A 17514-nucleotide genomic window follows, 5' to 3' on the forward strand; every position below is an offset into this window, starting at 1 on the left:
CATAGTCGTTGGTGAATGCGTGAAACAAGTTATGGTGTGGTACTGGGAGATCAGGATGTCTTTTTTGATACAACCGCCTTGCTTCTGCCGCATGCCATTCCGTAAAGGTAATGGATTTCGCACATTTCAGCGTTTGTGTAATTCATTTTTAATTTTGTAATACAAGTTTACTTTTTGCAGGTACAAACTAATTATTATTTTGATAGGAGGTAGTTTTTGTTATAAAACTTAAAGGCTACTTGTTAAAAAAAAATTATACAATTTTTTACACAAATGCTGAAATGTGCGAAATGCGTTACCTTTACGGTTTGGAGAATTTTAAAAAGACAACTTTTGTATCATTTTTTTTATTTTGCAATTTGAAGTTAACGCTTGCTTCTGTTACTTGTTCTAACGTTTACATAAATTTTCTTTAATTCTAAAGTAACATTTTTATTTCAAAAAATTGATCATGTTCTTCAACATAAAAGTTGATTTTTCTAGAAAACGGTCAACTTTAGAGCTCATGACCTACAGTGCCTTTTTTGTGTAGAAAATATTGACGGTTCAAATGGACGTCTCAAAATCGCACTCTTTCCAGTGGCGTAGAAGTTGGGGAGAAAAACAACCACTACCCTTTCAAAATCTTCACCAATTATGACCTTTAAAAAAATGTTTTCTCGCACAAAGCTTAGCTTATTATGAGTAGAAAATGCTTACAAACGCTGTTTTCTGTACGATAAACGATTCCGGAGTTATTCGCAAAAAACGATTTATTATTAAATTTCAACACAATGTATCTCGAAAATGGTGCATTTTAGAGGGTAATAAGTTGATCGAAACTTTTTTCAAATTTTTGGACAAGCTATCACACCCTGCAGTCGTGCGCACATGTTATGAAACACCCTGTATTTACCTTTGAAATTATCACTGACGAAATTTGTGTCAATGCCTAATCATGGAACTTTCAGTCGGAATTATTTTGCTTGCTCAGGTCGGTCATGCACTAGTTCTTCCTTTGATCAAATGAAACATAGGAAAGCGAATCGATGAATTCATTATTTTGTGATAAATTAAGTAAAGATATCAAATAATTTTTGTTTAACTGGAATAACACTAATTCGTAGTTGTTAGCTTGACTGTTAAATTTCATATTGCGACTCTTTCAAAACCATTTTCAGGGATTCCGTTTTCATCTACTTTTTTTTCTATTTTCGTATTATCAAGTGTATAGGCAGTGAATTTATGTCATATTCAGATATCACGCAAACAAACAAGTTTTCAGAAGACTTAAGGTACATAAAACAGCATTATTCTGCAAGCAAATAGATTACGGAATTTACATTATTCATATTACCAGAATAATATACTAAAAAGTTTAAGGTATAACGCGAAATGTGGTTTTGAAAACTTCATAAAAATGCCAGTTATTCGCAACCGCCAACATAATTCCTTTATAAATATTATTTAGCGTGAAACTCGTTTAATGTAAAACATAGTATAGCAAGGCTTTTTAATCTTTAATGCTACGTTTTGCGATTTTGTTCTACTGTCAAATTTCTAAATGTTTTTAATCGATCAACCATTAGTCTGGGTATCTTTTTATATTTTAGCAAGGAAAAGTTATATTATTATCTGATTATTTTTGATTTTTTTTTAATTTGATAAGTTTTTTGAAGATGACGACACAAAAATAAAGTAAAGGTATATGCATTAAAAAAATATATCCACTTCGGAAAAAAAAAAGTTGAAATATTATTTGTTTTAAATGCATCTGTATCAATTTAACAATTACAACAGAAAGATTAGGAAGTGTAAGCAAATATTTGCGTTTAATGCAAACCAAACGATCAAATAAAATTTAAGCTAACCGAAAATTATATTTATTTCTATGAATAAAACAACAATAACGCATCAAATAAGTAACACGATACAACTTCCTGTAAAAATTCCATTCTCATTAATACATCACTAAAATAATCCTTTATAAAATAATGAGTAGTACTTTATAACTGTCTTTTTATTACGGTTTTTGAATCACAAAGTATTTTCGTTGTCGATTATTACATTAAAATTAAAAAAAGTTTTATTTTAAATTTATAGGACTTAATGTATTTAATAGAAAATAAAATCAGTAAAAGTAATTTTTTTATAATCGTTTAAGTATTAAAATGTAGGTCAAGGAAAAATTTATCACGCAAAATCAAATACTAACATAAATTAAGATTTGAGTTTATTGTGTTTTAAAACCCGCAGATCGTCTCCGACAAATTGTTGATTGTTCAGATTTATCTCAATAATAACATCATTGAGAATGATGTCTCTGTAATAATCGACACCTTGAAAACGTCTAGTAATAACAATGAAAGTGTTATACATAAACGCAGGCAACACAGAGTTAAACGTTATATCGAAACAATACTTTCACAGGCGTCAACTGTTGGTTGCATTCGAAGTGAAACTTCTTCAACAGTTTTCAATCGACAGTCAAGCCGTCAACATATAATTTGTCTGTTACAGACTTCTTTCAACGAATGTGAATAATATATTGTGATTTTTAGTTAAATTATTAATTTATTACATAAATGTGATATATTTATTGAAAGTTATATTCGATTATTGTAATTTGTTTACCTGTGATAACAATGGGGTCCTCGCAAATAGAAAAAAAATCTCAAAGAAAGGTAAGATTTAATTGTTTTTTAAATTGACGTAAAAATAAAGTTAAAATTAATAAGAAACATTGAGAAACGACCTTCATATCACCTGTTTGCGGATTTAAGCTATTATCTTTTATTACTGTGTATTTATAAAAAAATTAATGACAAGTGAGTTATAAAGGTTTATAAGATGCTTTCAGTTTAAGGTATCTACATCTTATAACACTTTTAGAAAGCGTGACGATGCGTAAACATTTCTAAGAATTATTGCTTGTGCAAATGACTGTAAAAGTATTTTAATTTACCGTGGTTAATTGTTACGACCACGTTTTTACTATTTAAAACGCTAAGGAATTAATTTTAATAGTATTATATCTTCGTTTCCAACAATTATATCAATATTTTATACTAATATTGTTATTCATTTAGAAATATGTTTATGATAACAATCTATGCATAGCATAACTTTGACAAATGAATGTTTAAAATGTTCTTTAGGCTATTTTCGTACTATTTAAAATGCAACTTTTTCGAATAACTTTAATAAGATGCAGAATAAGACTTATGAAATAATATTTATTAGTGTATAATACCTGTCCATTGATGTATATCAAAACTTGTTTTATAATAATTGATATATCCTTGACTACTTTATATATCCATTTTAATTATATATCTTAGAAATGCTTAATATTCACCTATAGTTGTGTCAATGACACACTTCCATATAAACATATACCAACGAACTTATTTTTCTAAGAGGCTATTTTTGTGTATGAAAAGGTTAGGAAATTATTATTATATGTTTAAGTTTTTTAATTTCTTAAAGTATTAGTTCGATTTCTTAATTGCGTATACATTAAATTAATATATTTTCGATTTTTAAAGGATTAGGAATGATTCATTAGATTTCTTATTAATAGGCTCATATAATCTGTTGATTAATTAAATTACCAATATATTAAGAACTGTTGAAATTTGTGCGACTAAAAAACAACTTGTTTGATTAAATGAATTATTTTTACTTACATTATGAATAATTGAAGAGTTGATTCTCCTCTTGCTATCTCACTTGGCTGTAGTTTTATGTAGTAACTTCAATACATAAAAAAAAAATATAAAGATTATATTTGTTATTGCATTACCCGTTAGTGGTTTCTTGGGAATCCGTACTACACGTTAAAATGATCCAAATTTTAGTCGTAATCTAAAAATAGAATTTGTTTATTAAGAATGTTCATGGAAGAAACATCACCACCGATAATTGGTTTACAAGTATGGAGTTATTGACAGCACTTTAATAAATTGACTTTGCTGGGCACAGATCGAAAGAAGAAAAGGGAAAAAATCCAGTATGTTTGGTTTTTATGAAAATGCTATTGTAGTTTCGTACAACCCAAAGAAAAACAAGAATGTGTTGCTCATCTCAAGTCTACACTACGATGATAATATAGATAAGAATACTGGTAAACCAGAAATTATTGTAGATTACAACAACACAAAAGGTAACACCTTTGATAAACTTTGCGCATCTTATGATTGCGCCAGAAATACTAGGACGCCATTAATGCTATGGTAATCCAGAAACATATTACAGCTAGTATGGAAAGAAGAAGACAATTCCTACTAAATTTTATTTAGACTATTTAAACTTTATTTTATTTTATTCCTGTAGTTAGTCGATGGCCATCTTCGTTAACGAGCCCAATTACGTTGTTTACCAAAACCGCTGAAGTCGCGAATTAGAGATATCACCGGGTTTGAGGAACCACAACAAGAAACAACATCTCATGATGAGAACACTACAAACGAGGTCACATTCTAAGGAATGTGATACTGAATAAATAAGATTCTTATAGTCATAACATTTTATCATATACAATAAGTATTCATTTAAAATTACATCACAAAACATTTTTTTGAATATGCGGACTCAGATTCCGCGCGTGTGTACTTATGATAATTAAGAGCGCGTGTTCTGAAAGGTTAAGAGGGGATGCCCGTCTAGAAGGTCAAAATCAAAACTTTTTTTAATTATACAAGGTTTCCCAAAACTAACGGATAAATTCGTTAAAACAATTAAGAACAGTTTATGGAAAAATCGCTGAGATGGGTCTAAAGATTTAAATTTTTTACAATTGTTTGGTACAGATTTTTTCTGCCATTTTTAAACGAGTAATGAATTATGGAATAAGAAAGAAGACTTTTTTCTGAATCTAATACAGTCAATATTAATATTGGTTACATAAGAAAATTTTCGAGAAAAATTATCTTAAAGTTTCATGATTTTTCACTTGTTTGAGATAGAAAAATAGCAGTAGTTATGCGTAACCATGACAACCAACTGTTTCAGATATCAAAAATTAATCATTGTCTTAGGCCCACTTTTACCATCCTCCTGATAAACTATCTAGAGGATAGTTGCCATGGTTACGGCGGTTTTAAGCCCTCTCATTGGCTAAGAACTGGATTTATCTATCGGATAAATTTATCAGGAAGTGGTAAAAGTGGGCCTTAATAAAATATCTAAAACAACTAGTTGCCATGGTTACGCATTGCTACTGCTATTTTTCTACTTCAAATGAATGGAAAGTCATGAAACTTTAAGGCAATTTTTCTCTAAAATTTTCTTATGCAACTAATATTAATTTTGGCTGTACCAAATTCAGAAAAAAGTCCTGTTTCATATTCCGTAATAAAAATGGGGATCGCTATTTGAAAAAGATAGCGATGATGTCATAACTAGTTTAAAAATGGCGGAAAAAATTTAAAATCTACACCAAAAGATTTCAAAAATTTAAATCCTTAAATCCGTCTCAGCGATTTTTCTATAAATCGTTTTTAATTGTTTTAACGAATGTATCCGTTACTTTTGGGAAGCACTGTATACCTTGCGAAATATGTTTGTGATAGTAAATTTAAAAAATTTGCATTATTTTCGAAGATATATGAAACGTATGCTCTTTCACGCGGTATCAGTGGAACATTAAAGGTACAAGCGATTTTCTCACACGTCTTTACTTAAAACTTTAAATAGCAAGTTTTAGTCCATTCTGCTTTATTTTATACCATTTATCTTTGTTGTATATTGATGACTTACATACAAAACTTTTGCAAAAAAGTATGAAGTGACAAGGTACTATGGGTTAGCAATCGTAAGTCATTCTAACTGGAGGAGACGAAGAAAGAAATTTTAGCGAGTACTACATAAAACTTTCACATATGGAAAATCACAACATCAAAATTACCCAAAAGTAAAGTCCATTTGTCAAGACCTATCTCATGATGACCTGCTCGAATTTAATTAGCGGGATCTGAATGGCAAAACAATAATGAGTGGTTAAACCCACTAATTTGGGATTTCATACTAATTCGATATCAATTCGTGGTGCAATCTTTTGTTTATATGAATTCTAAAGGTTATGAATGTTACCAGAGTAAAAATTAGAAAACAAGCAGAATTGCAAATCCAGTTGCAATAAGATCCGCATCAGCCGAGCAGAAATACGCTCTCCCGAGATCGCAAAAAACACAAACAACGCATAACAGAGACGAAAGGGTAATCTTGCATGATATGTACGGCTTGTAAGAAATGGTGTAGCAAATTAACTGTAAATACTTTTGTTTCAAAGTTTCCATAACATGATAGTTATAAAAACTTCAATCGCGTTTTTGATTCCAAAATCTACTGGTTCAATTATGCTCAAGCTTGGACATATGTTAATCGCTGAACTAAAATTAAGTTAAAACATTCATTTTTCAATAGATTGAAATTTAAATTGATTCAAGAGCTCTTTATCATGTAAAATTAAACGTCATCGTGTAAATTTACGTCTTCAAATAGGCCCTATTTTGTTTCTTTTTGAAGTTTTTCATTTATTCTAGTTGCTTCGCTTAAGATGTATATTTTAAGAATCGTATTAGATTGCTAGTTTTAGATAAGCAGAATGGTCTCAATAATGAAATAAAAATACTTCTTATACAAGGTACCTAAAAAATCTGGAATCTAGACCGGGATTCAGATGTTATTCTTCTATGTACTTATCCTCAGTTTTTTTAACATGTCTGGCGCAATTTTGCATGATTTGTGAAGTAATTCAAGCAATTGAATTTTGATACAAGTTACGAATGTCGTTAATTTTAAAGGTAGTGTTGTTCCTTGCCACTTCATTTATAATTAATAAATCGATATTAATTTAATTGCGTTAAATTCACAGTTACTTGCTAATAACCAAAACAATTTTACCGTACCACTCCTAATATGTCATACTAAAGGTTACAACAGATAACGTCTCTAATAATGATAGGGCGTGACTTGTAAAAGCTGTTGTTTGATCACCGATGAAAAAGTTGTATAACTTTCGGGTACCGGCACATTTCTCTCCTGATACCCCCTTTTTTTCATGCGGTAGTGGCATTTCTAAAACTAGGATCTAACATAGTATAGTATGAGGCTTGATCTATCATAATAAAAGATCTCGCAGGAATTATGGACAACACATGTCTGAAACACTGTTCGTAATGTTGTCCATTCATTTCTTGGCGATAATCGGCTGTTTCTCGCCAATAAATCATTTTTATGCACCCGATCTTTTTATCAAACCTCTTTAATCATTACCCTCTTGAACACCATCACAACTTTCTTCAAAACTGTCTAAACTTTCAGGAGTTAATTAAAATAATCCGTATAAATAACCTTATCTGTTTGGAAAAACAATTGAATCTATTAAACAAGTTTTTTATAAAATGAAGCGGCGTATAAAACAGTGTCAACAGTGGTGTTCCGTGGAAGGGCAGTTGCGAACCACTACTCTAAGTATCTACAATAACGTATTTTTAATGTATCTCAATTCTCAACAGGCAATTTTTTATAAACATTAACTGATATTCTAAGTACTGATAATGTTTTGTTCAAAATTCTTTAATAATGAGCTGCATACGACCCATAATTGGCTCATGTTTCCTAATGATTCTAGACCAAGTTCATTTAAATATTTGGAATCTCTGTGCTGTTTCTTTCTGTTTAATATGTTTTGATTTCTGGTATTCGGTATTGTTCATTGATTAATCAACTCCATTCGATCGTATACCAATATAGGTCCATGTTGGTATTTATTGGTATTTATATGATCTGAACAAGACTTTAAGTTGGGATATAAAATTAATTTCGATATTCGTGAAAACCGAAACTTGACTTAATCCTTATAATACCAGAATTTTTTATGATTTATGATACCAATATGGGGAATATATTCTACGCTTTTGGTCTCTATTTACCCCATGGTATTATAAGGTTATTCGAACTAGCATTTTGTTCATAATACCAAGTTGTTATTACCAAGTCAGAACTAATTACAGGCTTTTAATTAGAGGAATTGGTTCCTGTCAAATTATTCTAACCCCACTAGTTGTTGCCATTGACAATAATTATATGTTGTTGTTGTTTAAAGAAGTTGTATTAAGATTAAAAGTTAATAAAAAGCTTTATACAAATTTATTGATATTTCCACATATCTCAAATTGTTTCTTTTAGAAGTTGATTTTAATGGTTATACCTCGGGGGATTACTGATAATTAATGAGTCATAATTTAATACGTCATGGAATAAAGTGACTAAAACACTGTATCAAGATGATTACCGTTTTGTATATAATTCATAAGTAGCAAAACATTTGTAATATAGTCTACGTAACATTATTGTAGTTATGCTTACAATTAGTTGGAAACATTGACAGATAATGTCGACTGTACACGAATTTATTAATTACAGAAATTTTTATTATGTCTAATTATTTTTATGGTAATATTCGCCTTATATGGCATTGTAAAAGTAATCAATTCTATTTTTATTGCTTCGCCAACACATAATATTTAATTTAGTACCTTGTGTTACAGGCTATGCATCATTCAGTCAAATTATTATATAACACCAGCATATTATTTTGAAAACAAACAACCACATGGTATATTAATGAAAATAAATCGTAATCAATTAGACGTAACTCAATTCCTAACAAAAATAAATAAATCTTTAAAATATTCATTAAGAAGGATTCCGGAAGTACTACTAAATTAATTATGTATGTAATAAGATCAAAAATCTTTCATATATGCCATGACCACATCATGAAATTCGAATTGGTGAAAATTCTTTGAATGTTTTGTTCCCGATTTCGGAAATAGATATTGAAGTTTTCCTAAACACCCAATATAAACAGGTAAATAATTTTATCTATCAATGAAGTATATAATACTTTCTTCACTGGCGGATAATACATAATACATGTGGCTATAACACGGAATGTAGGCGGAAATATTTACTGCGTATGACGTCGTAACGATCGGAAAGAGATGAATAGAAAGTATTGTTTAATTTACATGGTTCCAGAAGAAGAAATCTTTGAAAGGATAATCGGTAGAAAGGACCTCTGTAGAAATGTTCATAAAAGCATACAAGTGAATCAATAAAGTGTAAAACTGCATCAAAAGTCGTTAGAAAGTTTATTACTTTTAAACATTTTATGATAATTGTGAAACGATGTGAATATTTTATTTGTTATTTTAATGTTATAAGATCTATAATTAATTCAGATTCAGATTTATTGATGTCACTGAACATTACATTCATTACACAAGTCAGATAAAATACAAACAAAATATACAACAATAACATACGCACAAGCTAAACAAATCTTAATTAGTTATGTAAAGTCAAAGTCTTCTACGGAATAAAAGGCACGTCTAAGCAAGTAGTCTTTTATTCTAGTGTTAAAATGTTTCACTGGAAGATCCTTTACATCTTGTGGCAATTTATTATAAAGTGACGGCCCAAAATGATTGACAGCATTTCGACCTCTATCCACTCTTGTAAAACTCCTTTTTTTTTTAAACCTCAAATTTTGTTGCGATCGTACGGCGTGATTATGCACACTCTGAACTGTTTGGTATCTTGAGAGATTACTTTTTAAATATATTAGAGTTCTGTATATATATAGACATGGAACTGTCATTATATTGTGACTTACAAAAAAAATCCCTCACATCATCTTTATACTGCAATCCCATGACAATACGTATAGCCCGTCGTTGCAATTTAAAGATTCTGTGCATGTGGTAAGATGATATTATAGCATACGACGCAACAAAGTGAAATAAAGAAAAATAAATCAACATCAGTTTTGTACTGATTTTACTAAATAGATTTCTTTGGAGATAAATGGCACAATTGTCCCGAAATATGTTTTATATGTTTGTCCCAAACTAATGTGGAATCAAGATAAACTCCTAAGAACTTCACTTCAGCTTTATAAATGCTTTCAGATACTGGTAGATTTTCCAATGTATTAATAGTAATTTATAGATTGCCCTATAGAATATACAAGCAACATAATTCCTGTGGTTCCTGTAGAAGAATCCTGTAGAGCAGTGTTCCGCAAAGTGTGTGCCGCAGCACACTGCTGTACAACTCTCATGAGTTTGTCTTTCAAAACATCAGACTTAGTGCAAAAAGCAAGCTACGTGATCGCTAATATGCTAGTTAAATCCAAGAAGCCTCATCCTCTCGCTGAAACTTTAATTTTACCGGCCTGCAAAGAAGTTGTCAAGATTATGATTAGCCAAGAAGCCGCTGAGGAAATCGAAAAAATACCTGTATCAACAGATACGATCCCACGTCGCATTAATGATATTTATTGCGACATTGAATAAACAGTGGTCACGCGCATCTCATATCAAATGTGAGGTACACTGACGACTATGAAATAAAAGAGGACTTTTCATTTTGTCTGCCACTACCCGGTTCTACCACTGGAGAACAAATATTCCAAGTAACAGACCAGTACTTCAGTGAGGATAATTTGGAATGGCACAACTACATAAGCATTTGCACAGACGGAGCAGCAGCAATGACAAAAAAAATTAATGGATTTGTAACCAGAGCTTCTGAAAATAATCCTAATACTAAAAATTTACATTGCTTTTTACACAGGGAAGCACTGATGATGAAATCTCTGCCTAATGAATTGTTGTCTGTCTTACAAGAAGTTGTCAAAATTGTTAATTACATAAAGTCGTGACCTCTGAACTCTCGTCTATTTAATGCAGTGTGTCAGGAAATGAGAGCAGATTATCAGGCACTTCTGTTTCATATAGAAGTACGATGGCTTTCTCGGGGAAAAGTGCTTTCTCAGATTTACGAACTAAGAAATGAAACTCAGATGTTTTTAGAGACCCAGGGATCAGATTTTGCTTCTCTGTTTAAAAAAGAAGAATGCTAGCCATTCAAACTCGCATATCTGGCGGACATATTCGCTCATTTAAATGAGCTCAACAAAAAAATGCAAGGCAGGAATTCTAATATTTTAACGTCATTGTCCGATGACGTTAAAATATTGAATTAAGATTGAAAGTTTTCGTGGCTAAGTTGGAGTATGAATCAGCCACGCTACCAATGGTAGTAATGAAATGTTCCCAAATGTCATGGTTGCCGATTCACAAAAAAAGGTGCAGGCTTTGATAGTGAAACACTTGGAGTGATTAGCAGAAAAAATGAACAGTTATTTTCTTAAGTGTGACCTGCAACCTATGGACTGGGTATGAAATTCATTCTCAGATAACATTACCCTTGGACACTTACTGATAAACGAGCAGAAAGAATTCATGGAGCTAAAAACAGATCGGACATTAAAACTAAAATTTTCCTAAACGGAGCTAGTATATTTTTGGCTGCATATAAAAATGAGTATCCACTGCTTTCACGGCGTGCTATTGCAATTCTCTTACCATTCGCTACGACCTACTTATGCGAATTGGAGTTTTCAACTCTCACTGAGGACGATCGACGAGGAGATGAGAGCAGTCTTGATCAAAGATTGCTCCAAATTTTGATCGCCTATGATCGCCATGCCCACCTCATGAGTGAAAACTGTTAAGACCATTCCGCTAAGCATTATATGCACATCATCATTATATGTTGTAATCAACATGTTTTGAACATAGTACTATGCTTGTAGAATAGTTGAAAATCTTATATACCCTATTAAATAATTTCAATAACATCAAATCTTGGAACTACCATCATTATAAAACATATACTTTAAATAAAAGTCTCAACAACTTTTGGATATTCAATCGATTTGTATCAATAAATCGAGATTTACACTTTCTAAAAATCCTGAATCAGTAAATTAGAAACAAAACGCGATTAGAATTGACTGTCAAAAGATCGAGATCGCAATATTAATGAAAAACATAAAAATGTATTAAGGTAAAATAGAAATATAATAAAGAATCTGAATGTGCAAGTCATTTTACGCAGAGGTCGTGACAATTGAAATAAATGTTTTTTGACATTATTTCAGTAGGGGTATTTTTCCTTACATCTTTTCAAAATGTACTACGTAATACCTAGGCAAATTAATTCATACCTTCAAAATATGTAATTGGGTCCGATTTTTTAAGATACAATACACCATAAGATATTCATGATATCTAAAAACCGAAAGAACAGAGAGTCGCAATAATGAAATGTAAAAAAAAGAAGTAGAAAATTAATGTTAATTTTTTAATTTTTGTAACTTTTGATTACTTTTTCTTCTTCTTTATCGTTTTCCCAAAGTGTTATATCTTCTACATTATGTTCCCATTTTATCTTAGTCCTACCCCTAGTTGTCCAATTATACTTATGTCCATCATTTTTCTGAGTATTCTTTCTTATGGAATTCTAATTAACTGTTCATAACAGCTCAGCTGGTCATTTTCTATTTCACTCACTATATTTCATTCTAATTCGATCCTTTTTAGCTTTGCCCACGATCTTTCTTAAGAATCTCATTTCAGCCCCTGTTATGTGCGATTTATGATTATCTATCATCATTTGGCCATTATTATTTACTCTTTCTTTTCCTCCAAACTTGCCCAATGTTCTAGATCTATCCTCTTCATCTCATCCGGTTCGAGTATTCTAACCTCCTGTTATCATTATACATATGTTTCATTTCGTTTTGCATGTTTTCCATTGCTATTTGCAAATCGTCGTAAAATTTCTTCTTATCTCTTACATCTGAGGCATATGGTAATAGTTCTTAAAGTAGAATTCTTTTTCTTGGTTTCGCTGATACCAAGTAATCTTATTCTATAGTTGTGCACTTCCGCAACTATTTTCTTCCTTTTTCTACTTTCATGTTCTTTTTTTTTAATCTTTTTCTCACCTTTTCATTGCCTGATTTTCATATATGTCCGAGGCTCCCGTAAAAATTCTCAATCGCCGACTCAGAAACTCTGTGTGTGTGATTGACTAAACGATAGAGATCCCGTTACCTTGAGATAATTAGCATTTGATCCACGGCAGCTTATTATGAATATTTACAGCAATGCTGTCTCCAGTTCCTCTATTCGTCACCCGGGGAACACGTTTTCTAGGAGTAAGGTGTCTCGAGAATTTATTATTTTTACTTATCAGAAAAAGCAAAAACTAATTTCCTTAGAGTTTGTGCGAAAATATCTAAGACGTAATTTGCAAAATTTGACCATTATCCTTGACGTTTTCTCGATTAACACTTAGCATACTCACTCAGTCATTAAACCGCAGTCATGTCCTCACTTTAGTTAATGCGCAAAAACTTTTTTCAATGGAACAAATTGTTAGTAGAAAAGTCATAAAAGTAAAATGAATGAAAAGAAAATGTTAAATTTGTTAGAATTTGCCACCCTTGGCAATATTGCATTTGCGTGTCAGCTTCTTGATAAAGATTGTCTATAAAACTGTTCGGCAGTTTGTAGTTTAGTCATCAAAAATATTGGAATCTCATTCCTATATGAGGTTATTAAAAATTCTGGGTGTTCAAAAAAAGAATACCCAAGCGTATGATGGTGTGTTCGAAACGGTTTGTTATTGAAAATATAATGGAATCTAAATATGATACATAAGGAACCGAACGAAAGTATTGTTCCGGAGCGTTAGTATCTGCATTTGGATTTCATCTATACTTTTGTCGGCGTTTTCATTAGCATTTCACTAATTTCTGATATATGCTTACAAAATAAATTTCGAAAACTTTAGAATTTCCTAAAAATTAATTTTATATGTTTTTTTTGTCTGTTTCAGAAATTACCGTATCCAAAATCAGTATTTTTCATCGTCAGCAATGAATTTTGTGAAAGGTTCAGTTACTATGGAATGCGCAGTAAGTTATTTCATTATTTCACCTCAAAGCCACAATTTCTGTATTAATTTTTTTCAGCAATTCTCACTTTGTATCTGGTGGACATCCTCCTCTTCAGCAAACCAGACGCAAAAATCATTTATCACACATTCACGATGTTCGTTTACTTCTTCCCAATTTTTGGAGCTATGCTCGCCGACAGTTTACTTGGAAAATTCTATACCATCTTCTACGTTTCGATCATATACGCGATAGGAAACATTGTTCTTGCCATGTCTGCAGCTCCACCATTAAATTTTCCAATGGTAGCTTTTTCGATGGTCGGTCTACTTTTAATCGCTATTGGTACGGGTGGCATAAAACCATGCGTTTCAGCTTTTGGCGGTGATCAATTTAAATTACCACAGCAAGAATTACAATTGGCTAAATTTTTTTCAATGTTTTACTTTTCTATTAATGCCGGAAGTTTAATTTCTACGACGGTTACACCTCTTTTAAGAGAAGACGTTCATTGCTTTGAAGATGATAGTTGTTATTCTTTAGCCTTTGGCGTTCCTGGAGTTTTAATGATAGTATCTATTGGTAAATATAAGATGATATATTAATTTTCAATTGGATTATTTTTAATTTTCTTTTAGTTATTTTTGTTCTGGGAAAACCATTGTATACAATTAGAAAACCTGAAGGCAATATGGTGATCAGAGTCAGTAAATGTATTTCTGTAAGTATCAAGAAAATAATTATATTTTGTATCACATGTAATTTTTCTTTTAATTTAAGACTGCCATTAAAAAGAAATGGAAATCAAAAGAAAAAGCTGAACATTGGTTAGATCATGCTAAAGAAGAACACGGTGATAAACTCGTTTCTGATGTAAAAGCCCTATTAAAAGTCCTCCTTTTATACATTCCACTCCCAGTTTTTTGGGCACTTTTCGATCAACAAGGAACCGGTTGGACTTTCCAAGCTAGGATAATGAATGGAGACGTTGGATTTTACACGATCCTTCCAGATCAAATGCAAGTCGTCAATCCACTTCTAATTTTACTCTTCATTCCCATTTTTCAATACGGAGTTTATCCACTTATGGACAAATTACACATTTTACAAACCCCGTTAAAACGATTAGTTACGGGAGGATTACTTGCAGCTCTTGCCTTTATTATTTCCGCCTGCATTTCTTTAGCTTTGGAAGCGAGTATGCCCAGACAACCTTCGCCAACAGAAGCTCACGTTAGGATTTATAATAACATGGATTGTCCAATAAAGATTATACATGATAATACAGAATCAATTATTGAAAAGAACTTATTTTATGAGAATATTGATATTAACAGCAATGAATGGACGGCAACCGTCGACTTCACTTGTGCAAATTTGAAATGTGATGGTTGTGTAGCAACTGCTGAATTAAATAAAGCATTTGGCTATTATTTTATTAATAGTGATAATATAGTTACCATGGAACAATTCTTGGATAGTAGTGAAAAAGATGATAATAATGGATATCCAAAAGTAAGGTATGTTGGTAGTAGAATTTAAAATAAATAAAGATGTAAATTATATTGTTACTGTTAAAAAACTAGAAGAAATCGAATCGTTGTTTATTCTATTGCTCTACTAAATATGCTATTTTTAATTCTTATAGATCATTAATTAGTGGAAGTAATTTGGGTGTTATAAACGTAACATATCTCAATAGCAAAGGAAACATTATGGCAGCAACTAACGCATCAGATCCAAATTTCTTTGAGTTAAAACCTGACGACTACCAGATAGAAATTGGTGACACAAAAATCGACATAACACTTAAATTGGGTGGTGTTTACGCTGTATTAGTACGTGAAAATACAAACGGAATCTTTGTAAGTTTGTGAATTTTAGTCTTTATTTAATTTATTCAAAACTAAAATAAATCACTTATCAATCATTTTTTCCCAATAAATTTGGATTAAAATTATCATTATTTACAATAGGAAGCAGCAGAAGTTACCGTTACCGATCCAAATTCAATCCATATGTTACTTCTAATTCCTCAATACGTAATAATAACAATGGGAGAAATTATGTTCTCAATCACTGGTTTGGAATTTTCATATTCGCAAGCTCCAACGAGCATGAAGTCAGTATTACAAGCTTGCTGGTTACTTACAACAGCAGTGGGCAATTTGATTGTGATTATTATCGAATCAGTACATCCTTTTGATGAAGAGGTATTTATAAAAGTTAAATATTTTTTGTTAAAAAAATTCATACATTTTTATTCAACTTTTAGTCTTTAAACTTTTTCCTTTACGCTGGTTTGATGATTGTTGATATGTTCATTTTTGCGTTAATGGCAATGAGATATAAATACGTAGTTAAAGAAGAAAGTGATAGCGAAGTAAGCAGCGCAGACCAATTACCGGATAAATCAGGAATTGAAAATAAGGGTTTTCTTAAAGAAAAGGACGATGCGTAAATTGAAAAATTAGCTTCTGTGGAGCTTAAAATGTAAAATTTTGTTAATAATGTAATTAGATGTGTATATTAGTTAATTTGTAGGTTTTAAAAAATTGACTTATCCTAGTACTTATCTGTGCATAATCATGTATTATTTATGTAATTATTTTATTTAGTTTTAATTGTACATAAGGCTGTAAATAATTATTAACAATAAATAAAATACATGCTGATATGTGTTTTGTGGAATCAATAATGACGTCAATATGATTATCTTTTAAGTGACTTACAATTTCAACCTAAATAGATAACTATTGTTTTTTCAAAAACGTTATAATGGGTCGCTCTTTAAAATAGTGATTACGAGCTTACTTACTGTAAGTCGTAGTTGTTATGAGCTAGGAAAACAAAACGGCTCTGTACCCCTTGTAAATCCAAATTCCCAAATTGTCAAAAGCAAAAATCAAAGAAGGAATATTTGGCCTGATATTCGATAATTAATGGCCAACGGAATCTTTACAAAATATTTAATCCCGATGAAGCAGCAGCATGGCATCTGCTTTCCCATGTTCATTTTTCCTGACAACTTAGGCGATACGAGAAACGAGCAAGAAGAGGGGTACGCCAAGACATAGCATAATGGGCGCCTACTGTGAAACTTGGATTTAAACTCAAAAACTAACAAACGATATTGATAAATTTGAAAGAAACGCTTGAGAGCTTTAGGCCCAATTCAAGAATTCTTGAAGAGGAGAAATCTATGCAATTATGAATTATACCAAAGAACCAAAGTTATCCAATTACATCAGAATTCGGAGACACAGTAGGGGGCTCATGTTTCTATGATGAAAGAGAAAGATTTCCCAGAATGCTAAAAAACAGACATATGCAAGGAGTGAAACTTTAGGGAGATCACGAAAAATATAGGATGAGGCGGTTGATATTGATGTAAAAGAAATCCTAGGATGCAAAAATTGGAAGAGGGAAGCACGAGATAGAGACGTATCGAAGCAACAATGAAAGACATTCAGGATTCAACATCGGACTGCAGCGCCATACAAGAAAAGGGAGCTCGGCCATGAATGTGGTGTCACAAATACTCCCCCTCCAAGAAGAGACCAAGACAGAACGCAAAGAAAACGCATGTTAAATTATCCATTAACAACCTAAAACATGGTAGAATAAAAATAATTTTTAAAATTCAATAAAAATATTGTACATGATATTGTACATCCTCGTACATTATGGTAAAGAAAAAGAAACTTTTTTAA

The 17514-nt window shown here is 31.3% G+C and overlaps 1 protein-coding gene across 3 annotated transcripts in view; it reads left to right on the top strand.

Moving 5' to 3' along the window:
* LOC111416557 (peptide transporter family 1) overlaps positions 1-16476 on the top strand; it is a 38893-nt gene extending 22417 nt beyond the window's left edge. For 2 of the 3 annotated variants that reach the window (XM_071198781.1, XM_071198779.1), the window contains exons 3-9: positions 13744-13822; positions 13880-14383; positions 14440-14522; positions 14582-15321; positions 15450-15666; positions 15778-16014; positions 16077-16476. In XM_071198781.1, the coding sequence (XP_071054882.1) occupies positions 13744-13822; positions 13880-14383; positions 14440-14522; positions 14582-15321; positions 15450-15666; positions 15778-16014; positions 16077-16262 (2046 nt within the window). In that variant the 3' untranslated portion in view covers positions 16263-16476. Of the gene's footprint in view, positions 1-2409; positions 2664-13743; positions 13823-13879; positions 14384-14439; positions 14523-14581; positions 15322-15449; positions 15667-15777; positions 16015-16076 lie in introns of those variants that run through there. The other variant, XM_071198785.1, reaches the window with a different exon arrangement.
* Positions 16477-17514: the final 1038 nt, after the last annotated feature.

This window comes from Onthophagus taurus, chromosome 1, assembly GCF_036711975.1.
Source record: "Onthophagus taurus isolate NC chromosome 1, IU_Otau_3.0, whole genome shotgun sequence".
In the NCBI taxonomy this organism is placed as follows: Eukaryota; Metazoa; Arthropoda; class Insecta; order Coleoptera; family Scarabaeidae; genus Onthophagus; species Onthophagus taurus.